The sequence below is a fragment of the Hypanus sabinus genome, chromosome 2 (genome assembly GCF_030144855.1).
Source record: "Hypanus sabinus isolate sHypSab1 chromosome 2, sHypSab1.hap1, whole genome shotgun sequence".
NCBI lineage: Eukaryota > Metazoa > Chordata > Chondrichthyes > Myliobatiformes > Dasyatidae > Hypanus > Hypanus sabinus.
This window is the reverse complement of record NC_082707.1, coordinates 163,399,560-163,421,944: the sequence shown is the minus strand read 5'-3', so window position 1 is coordinate 163,421,944 and position 22,385 is coordinate 163,399,560. Positions and strand designations below refer to the sequence as shown.

Sequence of the window (22,385 nt, the reverse complement as noted above, 5' to 3'; positions counted from 1 at the left end):
CTGTACTTCCTTTTCCAAGGGTAAAGGAGACAATCCATCAGCATTTCCATGATTAGTCATCCTCTTGAATTTGATCTTGTAGTTGTCCTCCAAGAAACAGAGCCCATCTCTGCATTCGTGATGCTGCTGTTAGTGGAACATCCTTCTGTGGATTGACAATGGACAGCAGTTTGATGATAAGTAATGACAATAATACTGGGACTGGTTTACACCCCAAACCTGACTCAAAGCTTTTCAGTCAACCTGTGTGTAATTTTTCTCTGTAGCAATAAGAGAACGCGATGCAAAGTCAATGGAGCATTCACTTCATAACATGTGACGTTACTGTACCTATAAGGCAAGACATCACAGGCAAGCTTCATTGGACAACGTGGATCATAATGTGTGGGTACAACGTCTGACATCACCATTTCCTTTACCTTTTGGAAAGCCACCTCACACTGTTTTGTCTATTGCCATTTCTTCCTCATCTCCAGTAATGAGTTCAAGGGGTGGAGCAGTATAGCCAGGTTTGGCAGGAACCTGGTGTAGTAGTTGACAAATACTGAAAAGGAACGCAGCTCTGACACATCCTTTGGCCTTGGGGAATCCACCACTGCTTGAATTTTCTCGGCACACCTGAGAATTCTTGTGCATTAATTGGGTGACCACAGTAAGTGATGCTTGGTTTAAAGAATTCACACATTGTTTTGTGCTCTATCTAAGTCCATAATTTTCTAATCATTTTAACACCATCTTGAGGTTTTGAAGCTGTTCCTTGTCATCCAGGTAACACTGAGTGCCTGAACAACTTCACAGCACCTGGTCCATAGCTTTCTGTCAGAGTGCAGGCACAGATGCTCTCCAAAAGTAAGCCTATAACAGAGATAAAGCCCTTTGTTAAGTGTTTATGGTGAGAAACATTTTGGACTCTTTTTCCATCTCCATCTGTAAGTAGGCCTCAGCTAAGTCCACTTTGCTGGAGTGCTTTCCTCCAGAAAGGTTTGCAAAGAGATCTTCTATCCTGGGCAGAGGGTATTGATCTACTTTCATTACTAGAACCTTAAAATCACCACAGATCCTGACAGAACCATTCTTCTTGCCTACTGAGATCACTGGCATTGCCCATGGGCTCTACACAACCTTGGAAAGAATTTGGCAGCCTCCATGCGATCTAGCTCACTGGCTACTTTATTGTGGATGGTATTAGGCACCGGATGGGCTTTGCAAAACTTTGGTGTGGCATTTTCACTTGACATTATTTTACCCTTGATATGTTTGAGCTTTCCAATTCCATCCTCGTTGCCAATGTTATCTTCTGTGATTCCAAAACATTTAACTAATTCAAAGGAAGACGTGGGAGTTGGGGAATGTAGTTCTAACTTTGTGTTTACTTTAAGCAAGGTGCGCGTGTATTATGTGTTAGCGTGATGTATGTAATTCACATTTATACATAAACAAAATCACTCATATTATTGAAATATTATATACACACAATACCAAATCCTAACTTCCAGATTGTGATTTTTTTGATGTTCTTTAAAATTGGAAATACCATATATATAAATTCATCATAAATAACATTCATATTTGTGGTAACAGTCGCTCAATAGCATTTGCAAAAATAGGTGCAAAGAGTGGTGTCATCTTGGAACCTGTTTGTTGTAAATTTTATTGTCATAAAACACTACTGCATAGAAACAAGCCCTGAAGGAAGAAATCCTCCCTCGTTCCCTTTAAACATTTCCCTTTCACATTTCCCTTTCACCCATGGGTTCCAGTGGTAATCTCACTCAATCTCAGTGGGAAAGCCTGCTTGCATTTACCCTATCTATCCCCTTATAATTTTGTATACTTCTATCAATTCTCCCCTCAATCTTCTACATTCTAGAGAATAAAGTCCTAACCTATTCAACCTTGCCCTATAACTCAGGTCATCAAGTCCCAGTAACATCCTTGTAAATTTTTTCTACACTCTTTAAACCTTATTAACATCTCCCATAGCTAGGTGAACTAAAGTTGTGCAAAGTACTCCCAGTTAGGCCTCACTAATGTGTTATACAATTTCAACATAAGATCCCAACTTAAATCCCAAAATAAATCAATAGATTGATTTATAATGGCCAATGTGCTAAAAGCTTTCTTTAAAACACCATCTGTAAAGCTAATTTCAAAGAAATATAGATCTGTATCCCCAGATCGCTCTGTTCTACTGCACTCCTCAGTGCCCTGTCACTTAGCATGTAAGACCTATCCTTGTTTGACCTCCCAAAGTGTAGCATATCACACTCATCTGCATTAAATTCCATTTCTTGTTTTAGCCCATTTTTCCAGTTGGTCCAGATCTCTTAATTCATCTGATTTCCTTCCCAAGTTTTCTCTTGGATTTCTTGTACTCCTCAATTACCTCTTTTGTTCCTATTTTCCTCTACCTGCCAGGCGACTCCTCCTTTTCCTTAACCAGGGCTTCAATAGCTCTCAAAAACCAAGGTTCCCTAAATCTGTTATCCTTTTATTCTGACAGGAACATACAAACTCTGCACTCTCAAAATTTAACTTTTGAAGGCCTCCCACTTACCAAGTACACCTTTGCCTGAAAACATTTTGACCCATTCAGTACTTAGTACTTGCTAGATCCTTTCTGATACCATCAAAGTTGGCCTTACTCCAATTTAGAATCTCAACCTGAGGACCAAATCTAACCTTTTCCATAATTACCTCATAACTGTTATGGTCACTAGATATAAATCCCCTACACAAACTCCTGTCACCTGTCCTGTCTCATTCCCTAATATGAGATCTAGTATCATTTTCTCTCTAGTTGGGGCTTCTATATTAAGGAAACTTTCCTGAATACAGTTGACAAACTCTTTCCCATCCAGCCCTTTTACTGTATGGGAGTCCTAGTCATATGTGAAAAGTTATAATCACCTAATATCACAACCTTATGTTTCTTGCAACAGTTTGCAATCTCGCTACAAATTTGCTCCTCTAAATCCTGCAGACTTGAGAATGGTCCATAATATAATCCTATTAACAATTTTTATTCTTCAGTTCTACCCATAAAACCTCACTAGATGAGTTCTCCAGCCTGTTCTGACAGAGCACTGCCATGACATTTTCCCTGATGACTAATGCCATCTCTTTAATCCCTCCTGCTCTATCACATCTAAAACAACAGAACCCCAGAACAATGCGCTACCAGTTCTTCTGCTCCTGCAACCAACTCTCACTAATAGCTATAATGTCATAATTCCATGTGCTGATCCCATGCCCTAAGCTTATCCCTTTCCTTCAATTTTCCATGCATTTAAATATACACAGCTCAGAATATTAATCTCACCATGCTCAATCTTTTGATTTCTGACTTTGTATGTAAGCTTACGAATGTCTTTCTCTGCAACCACTCCACTATTTGTTCTGGCACTCTGGTTCCCATCCATTTGCAACTCTACGCTAACACCCCCCGCCCCCCCACCCTGGCCATGCAGTGCTAACAAACCTTCCCGTTAGGATATTAGTTTCCCTCCAGTTCAGGTTCAAACTGCCCCCCACCCCAACAGGTTCCACCTTCCCTGGAAGGGAGCTCAATGATCCAAAAGTCAAGCTCTTCCTCCTGCAAAATCTCCTTAGCTATAAGACATAGGAGCAGAATGGGTCATTCATCCCATCCAGTCTACTCCGCCATTTCATCTTGGCTGATCCCAGATCCCACTCAACCCCATGCACCTGCCTTCTCACCATATTATTTGATGCCCTGACCAATCAGAAAACAATCAATTTCCACCTTAAATACACCCACGGACTTGGTCTCCACTGCAGTCTGTGGCAGAGCATTCCACAGATTCACTACTCTGGCTAAAGAAGTTCCTCCTTTCTTCCCTTCTAAAAGGTCACCCCTCAATTTTGAGGCTGTGCCCTCTAGTTCTGGGTTCCCCAGCAGAGGGAACATCCTCTCCACATCCACCCTATCTTGTCCTTTCAACATTCAGTAGGTTTCAATGAGATTCCCCCTGCATTCTTCTAAATTCCAGTGAGTACAGGCCCAAAGCTGCCAAACACTCCTCATATGTTAACCCCTTCATTCCCAAATCATCCTCGTGAACCTGCACTGGACTCTCCAATGACAACACATTCTGAGATATCAGGCCTAAAACTGTTGACAGTACTTAATCTCATCCTTAATAATAGACCCCCAACCACTGAGGTTAGGCTAACTGCCTTATAATTTCCTGTCTTTTGTGTTCCTCTCTTCTTAAAGAGTGGAGTGACACTTGCAATTTTCCAGTCCTCCGGGACCATGCCAGAATCAAGTGATTCTTGAAAGATCTTGACCAATCCATCCATTATCTCTTCAGCAACCTCTCTCAGGACTCTGGGATGTAGTCTATCTGGTGCAGGTGACTTACCCACCTTAAGACCTTTGAGTTTGCCTAGCACTTTTTCCTTTGTAATAGCAATTGCACTCACTCCTGCTCCCTGACACTCACGGACCTCTGGCACACTGTTAGTGTCTTCTGCAGTGAAAACAGACACAAAGTACCCAATAAATTCATCTGCCATTTCTTAGTCTCCCTTTACTACCTTACCAGCACCAGTTTCTGGTGGTCCGATATCAACTTTCACCTCCCTTTTAAACTTTATATAACTGAAGAACTTTTGCTATCCTGTTTTATATTATTGGCTATTTTGCCCTCATATTTCATCTTTTCCCTTTTTATAGCTTTTTTTAGTTGCCCTTTGTTGGATTTTAGAATTTCCTCAATCATCCAACTTCCCACTCACTTTTTCTACCTTGTATGCCTGCTCCTTAGCTTTTATGCAGTTGTTAACTTCCCTTGTCAACCACAGTTGCCTACCCTGCCATTTGAGAACTTCTTCCTCCATGGGACATATCCATCCTGTACCTTGTGAACTATTCCCAGAAACTTCAGCCATCTCTGCTCTGCTGTCATCCCCACCAGTATCCTTCTCCAATCCATATTGGCAGGCTTCTCCCTCATGCCTCCTGTAATTCCCTTTATTCCATTGTGATACTGATCCATCTGGCATGCTTCTCCCTCTCAAATTGCAGTATGAATTCAATAATATTATGATCACTGCCTCCTAAGGTTTCCTTTACATTAATCTCCCTAATAAGATCTGGCTGTTAAACTGTATGATCTTCCTATTTCTGGCCTCACTAGCACGTGGCATGAGTAGAAATCCTGACTGCACAACTCTGGAGGTCCTGTCATTTAACTTGTTACCTCACTCCCTGAACTCATTTCTCACCCCTCCTACCCATGTCATTGTTATCAACATGGGCCATGCCCTTTGACTACTCACCCTCCCACTGAGGAGTACAGTGGACTCAATCCAAGATGTCCCTAACCCTGGCACTGGAGAGGTAACATACCATCCGGGAATCTTGTTCTTGTCCACAGAACCTCCTTTATGTTCCTCTAACCAATGAATCCCCTATAAATACAACTCACCTCTTCTCCTCCCTTCTCTTCTGAGCCACAAGCCAGACTCAGTGCCAGAGACCTGCTGGTCTTGTCTTTCCTCTGCTTGGCCATTCCTCCCCCAATTCCTGCTGCTACTTGTACATTCTCCCTGTGACCATGTGGATTTCCTCTGGGTGCTTTGGTTTTCTCCCACATTCCAAAGATGTACCTGTTGGTAGATTAATTGGTCATTGTAAATTGTCCTGTGATGAGACTAGGATTACATTGGGAGATTGCTGGACAACACAGCTCAAAGGGCTAGAAGGGCCTATTCCACGCTGTATGTCAATAAATAATTAATTCATTAACATGGTCTCTTAGAAACTGCAAATGCGTGCTCCTATTGCAGGTGAAGATGTCAGGGTCACTGGAAGTCTTCCTGTCTTCCCACACTCTCTGCAAGAAGAGCATTCTACTATCCTGTCTGGCATGCTGACTGCTCTAAATGTGCAAAAAGAAAAAGAATAAATAACACAAAAATGTACCCTCGTCCCACACCTCTCCTCACCAAAGCCTCGGTCAGTCAAAGCCTCAGCATCTCAATATAACCCTATCCCACTCAATAGCCTTTCCGCTTCAACTTTTTTGTTGGATTTTGCCAAGTGCCTAATTATGCACAATCCAATGTCTCCTCAGGAAAATGTGGCACACAAAATGTGTCAACTGCTCCCACTTGCTTCTTTTAAACTCTCTCCCCCACTCTTGGAAACTGTGGCATCCAAAATGATGCAGGTGGAGCTTGGAGCAGCAGTGCCTCATATTCTGACCAGATGGCATTAACTTCTTTTAATTTCTAATATGTTAGAAATCTGGTTTGCACAAAAATATCCCAGTTGAAAAACTTTCAAGGTTAACCTGATGTTTGTTGGTGAACAATACTCTAAATATTTTGTGGTCAGCCAAACATACATAACAAAGAGAGCAATCAATTTAAGGAATTCCAGTGCTAGTGAATTGCCTGGTTATCATATTCCCATCACCCAGGACATGCACTGTTCTGATTGCTACTATCAGGAGGGAGATACAGAAGCCTAAAGGCACACACTCAATGGCTCAGGAACAGCTTCTTCCCCTCTGAATAGACATTGAACCCATGAACACTACCTCATTACATTTTTTTTTAATTACTTTAGTTCTACTTACTTAATTTAACTATTTAATATATATTATTACTCTAATTCAGTTTTCTATTATGTATTACATTGTACTACTGCTGCAAGGCAACAAATGTCATGACATATGTAGTGATATTAAATCTGATTCTGATGTAAAGAACGTCATAAGAGGGTACAACGTGATCAACTGCAGCTAGCAATTTTATGACGAGATGAATAACTATGGTGCATTTTGTAGATGGCACATATTGCAGCTGTGGTGTTGGAGGAAATGATATTTTAGAATGGTAGATGGAGTTCCAAACAAGAGCACTGCTTTGTCCTGAATGACATTGACACATTTCAATGTTGTTAGAGCTGCACTCATCAGGGCAAGTATCACATTCCTGATTGGTACCTGGCAGATAGTGAAAGGCTTTGGGGTCTCAAGGGTTGAGTCAATTGCCTCAAGATGCCAAGTCTCTGACCTGCAGCCTTGGTATGTAACCATATAACAATCACAGCACGGAAACAGGCCATCTCGGCCCTCCTAGTCCGTGCCGAACTCTTAATCTCACCTAGTCCCACCTACCCGCACTCAACCCATAACCCTCCACTCCTTTCCTGTCCATATACCTATCCAATTTTACCTTAAATGACACAACTGAACTGGCCCCTACTACTTCTACAGGAAGCTCATTCCTCACAGCTATCACTCTCTGAGTAAGGAAATACCCCCTCGTGTTTCCCTTAAACTTCTGCCCCCTAACTCTCAAATCATGTCCTCTCGTTTGAATCTCCCCTACTCTCAATGGAAACAGCCTATTCATGTCAACTCTATTTATCCCTCTCAAAATTTTAAATACCTCGATCAAATCCCCCCTCAACCTTCTACGCTCCATTGAATAGAGACCTAACTTGTTCAACCTTTCTCTGTAACTTAATTGCTGAAACCCAGGTAACATCCTAGTAAATCGTCTCTGCACTCTCTCTAATTTATTGATATCTTTCCTATAATTCGGTGACCAGAACTGCACACAATATTCCAAATTTGGCCTTACCAATGCCTCGTACAATTTTAACATTACATCTCAACTTCTGTACTCAATGCTTTGATTTATAAAGGCCAGCATTCCAAAAGCCTTCTTCACCACCCTATCTACGTGAGACTCCACCTTCAGGGAACTATGCACTGTTATTCCTAGATCTCTCTGTCTCACTGCATTCCTCAATGCCCTACCATTTACCCTGTATGTTCTATTAGGATAATTCCTGCCAAAATGTAGAACCTCACACTTCTCAGCATTAAACTCCATCTGCCAACATTCAGCCCATTCTTCTAACCGGCATAAATCTCCCTGCAAGCTTTGAAAACCCACCTCATTATCCACAACACCTCCTACTTTAGTATCATCAGCATACTTACTAATCCAATTTACCACCCCATCATCCAGATCATTTATGTATATTACAAACAACATTGGACCCAAAACAGATCCCTGAGGCACCCTGCTAGTCACTGGCCTCCATCCCGATAAACAATTATCCACCACTACTCTCTGGCATCTCCCATCAAGCCACTGTTGAATCCATTTTATTACTCCAGCATTAATACCTAACGACTGAACCTTCTTAACTAACCTTCCATGTGGAACTTTGTCAAAGACCTTGCTGAAGTCCATATAGACTACATCCACTGCCTTACCCTCGTCAACATTCCTCATAACTTCTTCAAAAAATTCAATAAGGTTTGTCAAATATTACCTTCCATGCACAAACCCATGCTGGCTACTCCTAATCAGATCCTGTCTATCCAGATAACTATAAACACTATCTCTAAGAATACTTCCCATCAATTTACCCACCACCGATGTCAAACTGACAGGTCTATAATTGCTAGGCTTACTTCTAGAACCCTTTTTAAACAATGGAACCACATGAGCAATACGCCAATCCTCCGGCACAATCCCCGTTTCTAATGACATCTGAAAGATCTCCGTCAGAGCTCCTGCTATCTCTACACAAACTTCTCTCAAGGTCCTGGGGAATATCCTGTCAGGACCCGGAGATTTATCCACTTTTAAATTTCTTAAAAGCACCAGTACTTCCACTCCTTTAATTGTCATAGGTTCCATAACTTCCTTACTTGTTTCCCACAACTAACTAATTTAATATCCTTCTCCTTAGTGAATACCGAAGAGAAGAAATCATTCAAAATTTCTCCCATCTCCCTCGGCTCCACACATAGCTGACCACCCTGATTCTCTAAGGGACCAATTTTATCCCTCACTATCCTCTTGCTTTTAATATAACTGTAGAAACCTTTCGGATTTACTTTCACCTTATTTGCCAAACCAACCTCCTATCTTCTTTTAGCTTTTCTAATCTCTTCCTTAAGATTCCTTTTACATTCTTTATACTCCTCGAGCAATTCCTTTACTCCATGCTGCCTATATCTATTGTAGACATCCCTCATTTTCCGAACCAAGTTTCTAATATCCCTTGAAAACCATGGTGCTTTCAAACCTTTAACCTTTCCTTTCAACCTAACAGGAACATAAAGATTCTGTACCCTCATAATTTCACCCTTAAATGACCTCCATTTCTCTATTACATCCTTCCCATAAAAGAACTTGACCCAATCCACTCTCTCTAAATCCCTTAACATCTCCTCAAAGTTAGCCTTTGTATTTTTATTTGTACTTTGTACATTTATGTGCTGAGTAAATATTCATCTTGTCATTGATAGCCCCCAGGATGTGGACAAAGGGGGACTTGAGAATGGTAATGTCATTGATGGTCATAACTTGTTGAAAGTTGTCATATCCTGGCAATTTTGTGCCACTTGTCACATTAGCCTTTTGCCCTATTATTCCCTAGGTCTTGCTAAATGCATGCATAGACTGTTTTATTTGCTGTGTTATGAATGTGAAGCAACTCTGAGGGGCTGAAGGGTACAAAGTCGCCCCCTCCTTTTTGAGAATCACAAGATCGCTATTAATTTGGGTCTGGGACCCAGGAAATGAGAGAGAGACACGCAGAATACACAAGGTTTGGAATGTGTCCTGGCCTCAGCGGAATGGATCCACTGATAATGGCCATTGTCTCTTGGAGACGGCATTGTGTATTGAGTACTGTACTAATCATTGAAACCCCTCAGGGGACAACCAGAATGGTCTGGTTGAGGAATTGCATCATCCCAACCTGATTGACATCTGAGACCCCGTGAGTAAGGATAAAAGAGGGGTCTGGGGAACAACCCCTTTAGACGCACCAGGAGAAATGCTAGAAATCCCGTGATAGTGTTTTATAGCGAATGCCGGTGAGAGCTCGTGTGCGTCCTCCCTTGCCAGGGTGGCGGGCTCATCACAGAAGAATGGTTTAGCTAAAGGAGAGGCCACAAGTGAACGGCCACAACAACAAGACTCCTGATGGATCAAAATCATAAAGGAAAGCCGGCAAAGTTTTTCTCCAAATCTCTCCAACAATTGCAACACAGCGGTCCCCAACGGCTGCAGCCTGCATGAACTGAGTGAACTTTATATTTCCATCGGACAATACATTATCCCCTAGACAACGATAGAGCTTATTTCTTATTGATTATTATTATACCCGCATTTTTAGATTTAGTATTGATGACGTATATTATCCATGTATTTGCATTGATATTATTTTTGTCTATTTTTACTAATAAATAGTGTTAAAATAGTATCATCAGACTTCACCGGACGTCTCTATCTTTGCTGGTAAGTGACCCAGTTACGGGGTTCGTAACAGCTGAAAAGTTGCAAATGTAAATGAACATCATTCAGTCAGCGGCAGACATCCCAATTTCTGACCTTGCAAGAGAGGAAAGGCCAATGATAGTTGGAGGTGATCCCAAGAGTCACCTGCAAGGATGATTTGTCTCCCAACTATGTTCCTTTGTGTGAGGCATGACTCAAGTTCAAAATAAGTTTATCATCAAAGTACATATGTTATCGTATACAACTCTGAGATTCATTTTCTTGCAGGCGTACTCAATAAGTCCATAACAGAATCAATGAAAGACCACACCAACTTGGACATTCAAACAGTGTGCAAAAGACAACAAACTGTGCAAATACAAAAGAAATGATAATAATAAATAAATAAGCAATAAATATCAAGAACATGAGATGAAGAATCCTTGAAAGTGAGTCCATAGGTTTTGGGAACATTTCAGTGATAGGCAAGTGAAACTGAGAGAAGTTATTTCCACTGGTTCAAGAGCCTGATGTTTGAGGGGTAATAACTGATCCTGAACCTGGTGGTACAAGTACTGAGGTTCCTGTACCTTCTTGCTGATGACAGCAGTAAGAAGAGAATATGACCTGGGCTGTGGGAATCCCTGATGATGGATGCTGCTTTCCTATGACAGCATTTCGTATAGATGTGCTTAATGGTGGGGAGGACTTTACCTATGATGGACTGGGCCATATCCACTACTTTTGTACAATTTTTCATTCAAGGGCATTGGTATTTCCATAGCAGGCTGTGATGCAGCCAATTCATGTACACTCCGCTACACATCTATAGAAATCTGTCAACTTTTTAGAAGTCATGTCAAATCTTTGGAAATTCCTAAGGAAGTAGAAGCACTGCCATGCTTTCTTCTAAATGCACTTGCGTGCTGGACCCAGGACAGGTCTTCTGAAATAATAACACTAAGTAATTTCAAGTTATTGACCCTCTCCACCTCTGATCCTCCATTAAGGACTGGCTCATGGACTACTGGTTTCCTCCTCCTGAAGCCAATAATCATATCCTTGGTCTTACTGATATTGAGAAAAAGATGGTTGTTATAACCATATAACCATATAACAATCACAGCACGGAAACAGGCCATCTTGGCCCTCCTAGTCCATGCCGAACCCTTAATCTCACTTAGTCCCACCTACCCGCACTCAGCCCATAACCCTCCACTCCTTTCCTGTCCATATACCTATCCAATTTTACCTTAAATGACACAACTGAACTGGCCTCTACTACTTCTACAGGAAGCTCATTCCACACAGCTATCACTCTTTGAGTAAAGAAATACCCCCTCGTGTTTCCCTTAAACTTCTGCCCCCTAACTCTCAAATCATGTCCTCTAGTTTGAATCTCCCCTACTCTCAATGGAAACAGCCTGTTCACGTCAACTCTATCTATCCCTCTCAAAATTTTAAATACCTCGATCAAATCCCCCCTCAACCTTCTACGCTCCAATGAATAGAGACCTAACTTGTTCAACCTTTCTCTGTAACTTAATTGCTGAAACCCAGGTAACATCCTAGTAAATCGTCTCTGCACTCTCTCTAATTTATTGATATCTTTCCTATAATTCGGTGACCAGAACTGCACACAATATTCCAAATTTGGCCTTACCAATGCCTTGTACAACTTTAGCATTACATCCCAACTTCTGTACTCAATGCTTTGATTTATAAAGGCCAGCGTTCCAAAAGCCCTCTTCACCACCCTATCTACATGAGACTCCACTTTCAGGGAACTATGCACAGTTATTCCTAGATCTCTCTGTTCCTCTGCATTCCTCAATGCCCTACCATTTACTCTGTATGTTCTATTTGGATTATTCCTGCCAAAATGTAGAACCTCACACTTCTCAGCATTAAACTCCATCTGCCAACGTTCAGCCCATTCTTCTAACCGGCATAAATCTCCCTGCAAGCTTTGAAAATCCACCTCATTATCCACAACACCTCCTACCTTAGTATCATCGGCATACTTACTAATCCAATTTACCACCCCATCATCCAGATCATATATGTATATTACAAACAACATTGGGCCCAAAACAGATCCCTGAGGCACCCCGCTAGTCACCGGCCTCCATCCCGATAAACAATTATCCACCACTACTCTCTGGCATCTCCCATCTAGCCACTGTTGAATCCATTTTATTACTCCAGCATTAATACCTAACGACTGAACCTTCTTAACTAACCTTCCATGTGGAACTTTGTCAAAGGCTTTGCTGAAGTCCATATAGACTACATCCACTGCCTTACCCTCGTCAACATTCCTCGTAACTTCTTCAAAAAATTCAATAAGGTTTGTCAAACATGACCTTCCACGCACAAATCCATGCTGGCTACTTCTAATCAGATCCCGTCTATCCAGATAATTATAAATACTATCTCTAAGAATACTTTCCATTAATTTACCCACCACTGATGTCAAACTGACAGGTCTATAATTGCTAGGCTTCCTTCTGGAACCCTTTTTAAACAATGGAACCACATGAGCAATACGCCAATCCTCCGGCACAATCCCCGTTTCTAATGACATATTAAAGATCTCCGTCAGAGCTCCTGCTATTTCTACACAAACTTCCCTCAAGGTCCTGGGGAATATCCTGTCAGGACACGGAGATTTATCCACTTTTAAATTTCTTAAAAGCGCCAGTACCTTCACCTCTTTAATTGTCATAGGTTCCATAACTTCCTTGCTTGTTTCCCACACCTTAGACAATTCAATATCCTTCTCCTTAGTGAATACCGAAGAGAAGAAATCATTCAAAATCTCTCCCATCTCCTTCGGTTCCACACATAGCTGACCACTCTGATTCTCTAAGGGGCCAATTTTATCCCTCACTATCCTCTTGCTTTTAATATAACTGTAGAAACCTTTCGGATTTACTTTCACCTTATTTGCCAAACCAACCTCGTATCTTCTTTTAGCTTTTCTAATCTCTTTCTTAAGATTCCTTTTACATTCTTTATATTCCTCGAGCAATTCCTTTACTCCATGCTGCCTATATCTATTGTAGACATCCCTCTTTTTCTGAACCAAATTTCTAATATCCCTTGAAAACCATGGTGCTCTCAAACCTTTAACCTTTCCTTTCACCCTAACAGGAACATAAAGATTCTGTACCCTCATAATTTCACCCTTAAATGACCTCCATTTCTCTATTACATCCTTCCCATAAAACAACTTGACCCAATCCACTCTCTCTAAATCCCTTCGCATCCCCTCAAAGTTAGCCTTCTCCAATCAAAAATCTCAACTCTAGGTCCAGTCCTGTCCTTCTCCATAATTATATTGAAGCTAATGCTATTGTGATCACTGGACCCGAAGTGCTCCCCAACACATACATCTGTCAGCTGACCTATCGCATTCCCTAACAGGAGATCCAACACTGCCCCATCTCTAGTCGGTACTTCTATGTATTGTTGCAAAAAACTATCCTGCACACATTTCACAAACTCTAAACCATCCAGCCCTTTTACAGAATGAGCTTCCCAGTCTACATGTGGAAAATTAAAATCTCCCACAATCACCACCTTGTGTTTACTACAAATATCTGCTATCTCCTTACGCATTTGCTCTTCCAACTCACGCGCCCCATTAGGTGGCCTATAATACACTCCTATCAGTGTTATTGCACCTTTCCCATTCTTCGATTCCACCCAAATGGCCTCCCTAGAGGAGCTCTCTAATCTATCCTTCCAAAGCACCGCCATAAGATTTTCTCGGACAAGTAATGCAACACCTCCTCCTCTGGCCCCTTCTACTCTATCACACCTGAAGCAACTAAATCCAGGAATATTTAGTTGCCAATCACACCCTTCCTGCAACCATGTTTCACTAATAGCTACAACATCATAATTCCAGGTATCAATCCATGCTTTAAGCTCATCCACCTTTCTTACAATGCTCCTAGCATTAAAATAGATACATTTAAGATACTCTCCATCTCCTCCTCTCTTTCCATCCCTAACAATGCATTCAAATTTATTATCCTTTTCTTTCTTCTCCCCTACATCTTCGGGGTATGGCACCACTCAGGTAGATTTTCAATCTCCCTCCATAAGATGAGCTCCATAGTGGAGTTGCTTTCTTTTTAGACCTGCATTGATTTCAGTTCAAATGGATTCCTATCAAATGCGGCCATGATATTCAGGGCACTCATTCCCATCTCAACTCAGGACCAAGGCTCTAAAGCGATCTGAAATTGTTGGTCAAGGCAATCAGAAGGGAGGTCATTGGTGAGCAAATACTGATGTTGGTACTGTCATTTACACTTACCAATGGCATGCTAATGATTGACAGCTAGTGGGTGAAGGGTGATTAACTGAATTAATTTGTTCCACTTTTTATGAACAGGGCATATTGTAGGAAATGTCAGTGTTTTAACTGAACTGGATAAGCTTGTTGAGAAGTAAAACTGCTTTTTGACTATGGGTCTGCAGTACTGCAGCCGAGATTATTCTGGTCCTGTAGTCTTTTCTGTATCTAATGCACTCAGCCATCTCTCTAATGATTGGGAATGTCAGGATAAAGCCAAGATGGATCTTCTACTGGGCACCTTTGTATTAATATGTCTGCAACTGTTTCAGCTTTGCTATTAGCTCTCACTAGGCCCGACCATTGCTGAGGACGGACTGTTCTTGGAGCCTTCCCCTTCGACTATCCCATCCTTGCTGAGGTATGGCAAAACTGATCAATTGTTTGTGAGATCACACAAGCCTGTCCATTGCATACCTTTTAGCAGTTTCTTGCTATTTGGTACTCATGTACTTCCATGTGTACCTTCACCATATTAGCACTCCATTTTAGCTAAATGCTTGTCATGCCTTTCAGCACTAACACCAAACACAGGAAAGGATCTGAGACCAGAGTGCTGACATACTTTTCTGTTGATAATGCTCCAAAATGCCCTATAGAAGCTCAGTTTTTGGTGCATCTATTCTGAGTCTATCTTATTTAGTGTGAGCTCAACATAGAAGTTCTCCACGTTATGAAAACAGGACTATATCTCCACAAGGACTGTGCAGTCGCCACTTCTACCATTATGTCATGATTTTTTTTTAATGGAGAGAATGAGCTCAAGGTCCAACAGATTTATTCCTCATATTGTTTCGCCTGCCAACTGCTGCAGAGCCAGCGTAGTCGCTGTGTCTTTCAAGACCTTGTCAGTGGTGGCTACCAGGCCATTCTTGGTAATGGATATCGAAGGTCTTCAGAGTATTCACTACTGTCAGTTTCTCCGCCAAGAGTTGTTGAAGATAGCACCACACCAATTCAGGAGGTGATTTGGGAGAGCAAATGTTATTCAAGCGGATTCTTGCTTGCATGATATTTCATGCTCCCTGCAACCAATGTAGAGGACTATCATTCCCCCTTGCCTGCATGTCACAGAGTTGTCCCCACTGGTGAGTCTGTCCTACAAGGGGGAACCAGTGATTGTGATGGAGTGAACGTTGCCTGCAAGGAACTTTTTTTGGTTTCATCAGGCTTCTACATTTTGGAGCCAACACAGAAAATGATGGAAGACATCGACAGGTCTGGGAGCACCTATGGAGGGAAGAGGTCGGTCAATATTTCAGGTCAAGACTCTTCATCTGGACTCATTTAGCTCACCTAGTCCATGCCATCGATCTGTGCCCAGACCATAACCCTACAGACTCTTCCCATCCATATACCTATTTAAATTTCTCTTACATGTTGAGATTGAACCCATATCCACCACTTCCACTGGTTCTCCACATTCACCCTCAATGAAGAATTTCCCCTTCATGTTCCCCTTAAAGATTTCACCTTTCATCCTTAACCCATGACCTCTAGTTATAGTCTCACCCAACCTCAGTGGAAAATGTGCTTACATTTACCCTATCTATAGCCTTCATAATTTGGTATATTATATCTCCCCTCATTCTCTTTCACACTGGAGAATAGTTCATCTTGTAAATACCTTGGCAACATACTTGTAAATTTTCTCTGCACTCTTTCAATCTTATTGATATCTTTCATGTAGGTACGTAGTTGACCAGCACACAATACTCCAAATTAGGCATCAATGTCTTATACAACTTCAACATATTATTTTGGCTCCTTTACTCAGAACTTTGATTTATGAAGGCTAATGTGCCAAAAGTTCTCTTTACAACCCTATCTACCTGTGATGCTACTTTCAGGGAGTTATGGACCTGTATTCCCAGATCCCTCTGTTCTACTGCACTCCTCAGTGCCCTATGCTCACTCTCTTACCCTGGTTTGTCCAGGGTGACACCTCACACTTGTCTTAATTAAATTCCATCTGTCATTCTTCAGCCCATTTTTCCAGCTGGTCCAGATCTCACTGCAGTCTTTGCTAGCCTTCCTCACTGTCCACTATGCCCCCCCCCCCCCAATCTTGGTGTCATTAATTAAACTTTAATTCCAAGGCAGTGCTTGGGATTTGATTGGGGACTGGCAGTTCAGTAATTGAATCACTGCACCATCACCATACCTTGAATAATTCACTGATTCTTTGCCCCACCACCGAGGAAATATTATAACTCTGTTTTTCTCACTGCAAATGCTGCTTGACCTACTGAGAACTTTAAGCATTTTCTATTTTTATTTCATGCCCTACATACTTGTTTGCAGTTTGACACCTACCTTTCCTGTTAGCATATTATTCTCACTCAGCATCAACAGAAGCTGGAAGCATTCCATTTGCCCTTGTCATTATATGAGATGCTCAATTGCGATTGGCTCTCATCTATATAGGTTGGAAATGCAGGGGAAAATTTAGGAGTGGAGAACTATTACTAATCATGGAGTAATGGTAAAGTTACATGATAAGAAGTTTCACAAAACACTGGCAGTTCAGAACAAAAAATAAACATGAGAAATGAGGAGCAGGAGTAAATCTCTCAGCACCCAACATTCCGTATTGTGGCTGACCTGCCCAGTCTCTTCTCTTTGTACCAGTTCCCACAGCCCCAATCTTCCAAACTTTTGAAGCATTACCTCCTTCCTCTTTAAATATTCCCAAATATTTAGGCTCTATGACCCTCTAGGATAGAGATTTTGATAGATTTACCCCCTCTGCAAGGTTTCTCATGGCAAATTTCAAATAGCCACCCTTAACCTTGTAACAAACCATCCCCCCTTCAATATTCTCCCATAGGTGGAAATATGTGGACATGTACCTTCCCATGACCTCTAGTATTCTCCTAGGTTTCTGCACCACACCTGTTCATCTGAACTTCAAAGAATATGGATCTCATTTTTTTGTGGCTCACAATAGTGTGAACTAGTTCAAAGGGATAGTTCTGGGGACGGTAAGGAGAGTTACAAGTCAAGTTAGTGTTCAGGGACAGGGATGATGGGGAGGTAGAGGTCGGGGCAAGAACCGATGATCGGAGTCCAGGTTGGAGCACTCGGTGATAGAAGGCCAGTGATCCCCATAGAGACATGTGGGTTGGAAAGTGTTAAGGATGAAGTCCAATAATCCTGGTGGTCAATAACAGAGGTCAGCAGGTTCTGATGCTGGGTGTCAGTTCCCCACCCCCAACCCCCGGTCAGTGAGCCCTGCGGTTGAAGGTCCATGTGAGTCCCGAGGTTGAGGCCTGGAGTTCAAAGTCCCATGATCAGAAAGTCCTGGGCTCAATACCCAAACATCAGAGAAGTCCAAGGACTGGCAATTCCAGAGATCAAAGGCCATAAAGCATAGTCAGCAACAGAGGGTAAGATCCAAAGTCCCTGGAGTGTTATGTCCTGAGGTTGGAGATCTCAAGCCTACAGGGACCAATGTCTGCCACTCTGACAGTCTGGTGCGAAGGACTGGAAGTCAGAGGCCCTAGAGGTGGCCTCATCCTAGGGTTGGAGGCATGATAGTGCATGCGAATTGAAGGGTGAGAGGGTGCGAGCGGAGTTTGTTTAGCTATTGTTTTATTTTGTTGTGGTGTTGGTGTTGCTTGTGTTGTTCTGCTGAACATACTGTGTGCGCTAATGTTGGTGCTAGAATGTGTGACAACACTTTGGGCTGTCCCTAGCATGTCCTTAAGTTGTGGTGGTTATTAATGTCCATGGCTCATTTCATGGTATGTTTCGATATACAAATGATAAATAAACAAATCTGAATCTTATGCTGTTGGAAGATTGTTTTGTGCTTCGTAGTGAGTGTTGATGAAGTGAATGCCTTTCTTCATATAAACTTCAAGCTTATTTTTTAAAACCCTGGTGATGGCATGAGGCAGTCTGCCTTGAATCTCACAGCTGACTCATTCTACTTATTGTTTTGCTGGGGCAAGTAAAATTTGAGAGATGTTTATGATGCAAGAGAATGGTTTGCCTAGAGAAGGATGGTATTAGTGACTCTGTGATCTACTTGTGTAACGCAGGTGATTTACCCAATGATTAAAATGGAAATGAGATGAAGAATACCTATGGCTCTCCTGCTGAGAAAGTAGATTCTGCTGAGCAGTTCCGTGAAAGCAGATGTGGTCTTCAGAATATGAGGTGTCCAGTGGCCAGGTCTCCCCTCAATACTGGGTTTTACTGCTGACCCAGCCATTAATGTAACTGCAACAGAACCACTGTAGGTGCAGTTGCTGAAATTTCTAAGCATAGCCATCCCTTCTCATGATGGCAAACTAACTTGATGCTTTGCAATCAGCCAACAATTTTTTGCAATTGGCCAACTCTGTTTTTTGGCTTAGTTTCGCAATTCTGGGCCCAAGTGCACTCCTCCTATTAAATCTGTTCCTTGTAATAACTTTCAGTCTTCTTTTGCTTCCATTTTCCTCCTTCAGGTATACCTGTACACCATTATGACCCCTGAAAATGATACTCTATTCACTGTTGTTCTTCAGGACTTCTTATGGGCCCTTAACAATATCTAAAATTGCATGTCTTTATCCTTTTGATAAACCTGTGTTTTAGGTTTAAGCTCTATCCTATTTTTCCCCTCTCAACTTACTGTTCATCTCCAGGATGTAGGTTTTCCAACAAGTTCTACATAGCCAGGTGCCCTGCCCTTTTCAACAACATGCTAATTTGCTTGATTAAACTCATTCCTCACACTGAACAACTTCTTCAACACTACTCATTTATTCTTTTAGCTTCAGTCATTTATTCTTTTTACTCTTCAACTCAACTAGTTCTGTTGATTTCAAGATATGGAAAAAAGAGAGGATTGGCCCACAAGTTAAAGTCAAGTTTATTGTCAGAAGTATACATACCCAGTACAGAAGTGCCATGAAGGTTAAAATTTCGTAGCAGCAGCATACTATGTTATGAACCTGACAAGCATAGATTGACAAACTTAAATTATCTTGTGAACAGGAGAATGAGGGAAGATTTGATAGAGGGATACAAACTGATGAAGGGTATAGATAGGGTAAATGAACCCTATTGAGGTTGGGTGAGGCTAGAACTAGAGAACATGTTTAAAGGTGGTGAGAGAGTGGAACAAGATGCTGGTGGAAGTGGACTTTATTCCCTAGGATATAGAAGACTGAGGGGAGATTTGATAGAGGTATTCAAAATGTTGACGGATACAGATAGCTTGCAAGCTTTTTCCCTCAGGTTGGGTAAGTTGAGATCTAGAGATAAGACTGAGAGGTGAAAAATTTAAGAAGAAACTGAGGGGGAGGTGGTGTAAATGTGGAACAAGCTGCTATTGGAGATAGTAGAAACAAGTTCAATTGTAACATTGAAGAGAAGTTTGGATAGGTAAGTACACAGATAAGAGAGATATGGAAGGCAATAGTCCAGGTGATTAGGCAGAAGACCAGACAGGCACAGAATAGTTGGGTCAAAAGGCCTGTTTTTGTGCTATACTGCTCCATGGCTTGATACCGTAGCAGTTAGCAAAATGCTTTACATCTTGGGACACCAGGGTTCAATTCCAGCATCCTCTGTAAGGAGGTTTATATATCATCCCACTAGTGCATGGGTTTCCTCTTTGTGCTCAGGTTTCCACCCATAGTTCAAAGATGTACCAGTTAGTAAATTAATTGGTCATTGTAAATTGTCTTGTGATTAGGTTAGGGCTAAATTGGTGGGATGCTGGGTGTCAGAAGGGCCTGTTTCGTGCTACATCTCTAAATAAAATTAATTAAAATGACGAAGAAAAGATAATGGCATTAGTACAAGTTGAGAAAGAGGGAGGAAGAAATTAAATATTGTCAAAGGTTCATTTATTATCAAAGTATGCGTGCAGTATACAACTCTGAGATTCATCTTCTCCAGATAGCCACGAAACGAAGAAAACCTTGGAAATCATTCAAAGAAAAACATCAAACCCCACCCCCTGCACAAAAAAGAATGGCAGCACGATCATCGACCCACATCCCTGCACGAAAAAGAATGGCAGCACGATCATCGACCCACATCCCTGCACAAAAACTAACAAAACACACCAAGCAGCAACAAGAACATCAAACCCCAAAACTCTTCTCCTCACACAAAATAACTAACAGACTTGCCACATGGTAACAAGAAATAATGGACAAAGACACTGAGAAAGTCCACCATCCGTAGTCTATTTACGTTTTTTTTCCCGTAGGTAAACACAGAACCTCGATAACATGTTATGTTATCTAAGGACCAGATCATTTGAGAAAGTGGACAAGGGAGTGGTGGATGGAATGTAACTCGGACAAGTGTGATGCATCCTGCCTTCAGCTAAAGCATTCGGAATAGGAGTTGGGATGCCATGTTGCAGTTGTACAAATTGTTTATTAGATCACACTCAGAGTTTTGTATGTTGTTGTAAGGATGTGATTAACTAGAGAAGCTGCAAAAATAATTCACAGGAATGTTGCCTTGATTGGAGAGTTTGAGTTATAAAGAGAGATCAATTTCCACTCTGCTTTTAAATTAACTTGGTCCATTTCTGACGCCTCTCTCCCCTTCCCCAATCTCCTCTGGCGCCTCTCCCCCCTTCCCCAATCTCTCTGACTCCACCTCTCCCCTTCCCCAGTCTCTCTGACTCCATCTCTCCCCTTCCCCAATCTGACTCCACCTCTCCCCTTCCCCAATCTCTCTGACTCCACCTCTCCCCCTTCCCCAATCTCTGATTCCACCTCTCCCCCTTCCCCAATCTCTGACTCCACCTCTCCCCCTTCCCCAATCTCTGACTCCACCTCTAGAGACAAACTGTCCTCCAACATCTTTTATAAACTACTCATTCCCATTGCTATCTCGACTATTTCTTTTCTCATCTTTACCCTGTAAAAGTGATCTTCCTTCTCCTCAGTTACTTTGCCATTTCATTCTCTCATCTGTTTCCACATCCTATGGACTCATTTTCAAGAACTTCATCTCATGTTCTTGATATGTATTGCTTATTTATTATTATTATTTTTTTTTTCCTTTATATATTTGCACAGTTTGTTGTTATTTGGACCATGGTTGTTTGTTCTTACAGTTGGTTGTGTTCTTTCAATCATTCTATTGTGTTCCTTGTATCTACTGTGAATGCCCACAAGAAAGAGAATCGCAGGGTTGCATATGGAGACATATACGTACCTTGACAATAAACCTACTTTGAACTTTCCTCTCCAGGACAACCCCGATGTCTTCCTTCTTCAAAGGACAGGGTTTCCCTTTCTTCACCATTGACCCATATCACCTCCATTTCCCCAGACATCATGCTCACACCATCTTTCTACTGCCTTAACAGGGATAGAGTTCCTCTTGTCCTCATGTATCACCCCACAAGCCTCTGCATCCAGCACATCATTCTCTGCAACTTCCACCAACTTCAAAGGGATCTTACCACCAAACACATCTTTACCTCACCTCAAAGCTTTCTGCAGGGATCACTCCCTCCATAATTCCCTTGTTCATTTGGCCCTCTGCACTGATCTCTGGCACCTCGCCCCTCACCTCCATTCAGGGTCCCAAACAGTCCTTCCAGGTGGTTCAACACTTTGCCTGCAAATCTGTTGGTTGTCTGCTCTATCCGGTACTCCTGATGCAGATCCTCTACATTGGTGAGGCCAAACATAAATATTGGGGGACTGCTTTGTCGAGCACCTCCACTCTAACCAAAAAAAGGTGGGATTTCCCAGTGGCC

At 41.8% G+C, this 22,385-nt stretch overlaps 1 protein-coding gene across 1 annotated transcript in view; it reads right to left on the bottom strand.

Annotated features, from left to right (window-relative positions):
- LOC132404008 (uncharacterized) overlaps window positions 1–22,385 on the bottom strand; it is a 63,161-nt gene that overhangs the window by 18,583 nt on the left and 22,193 nt on the right. Inside the window, exon 3 of the mRNA XM_059987943.1 lies at window positions 5,457–5,637. Within this exon, the coding sequence (XP_059843926.1) occupies window positions 5,457–5,637 (181 nt within the window). The remainder of the gene's footprint in view (window positions 1–5,456; window positions 5,638–22,385) is intronic.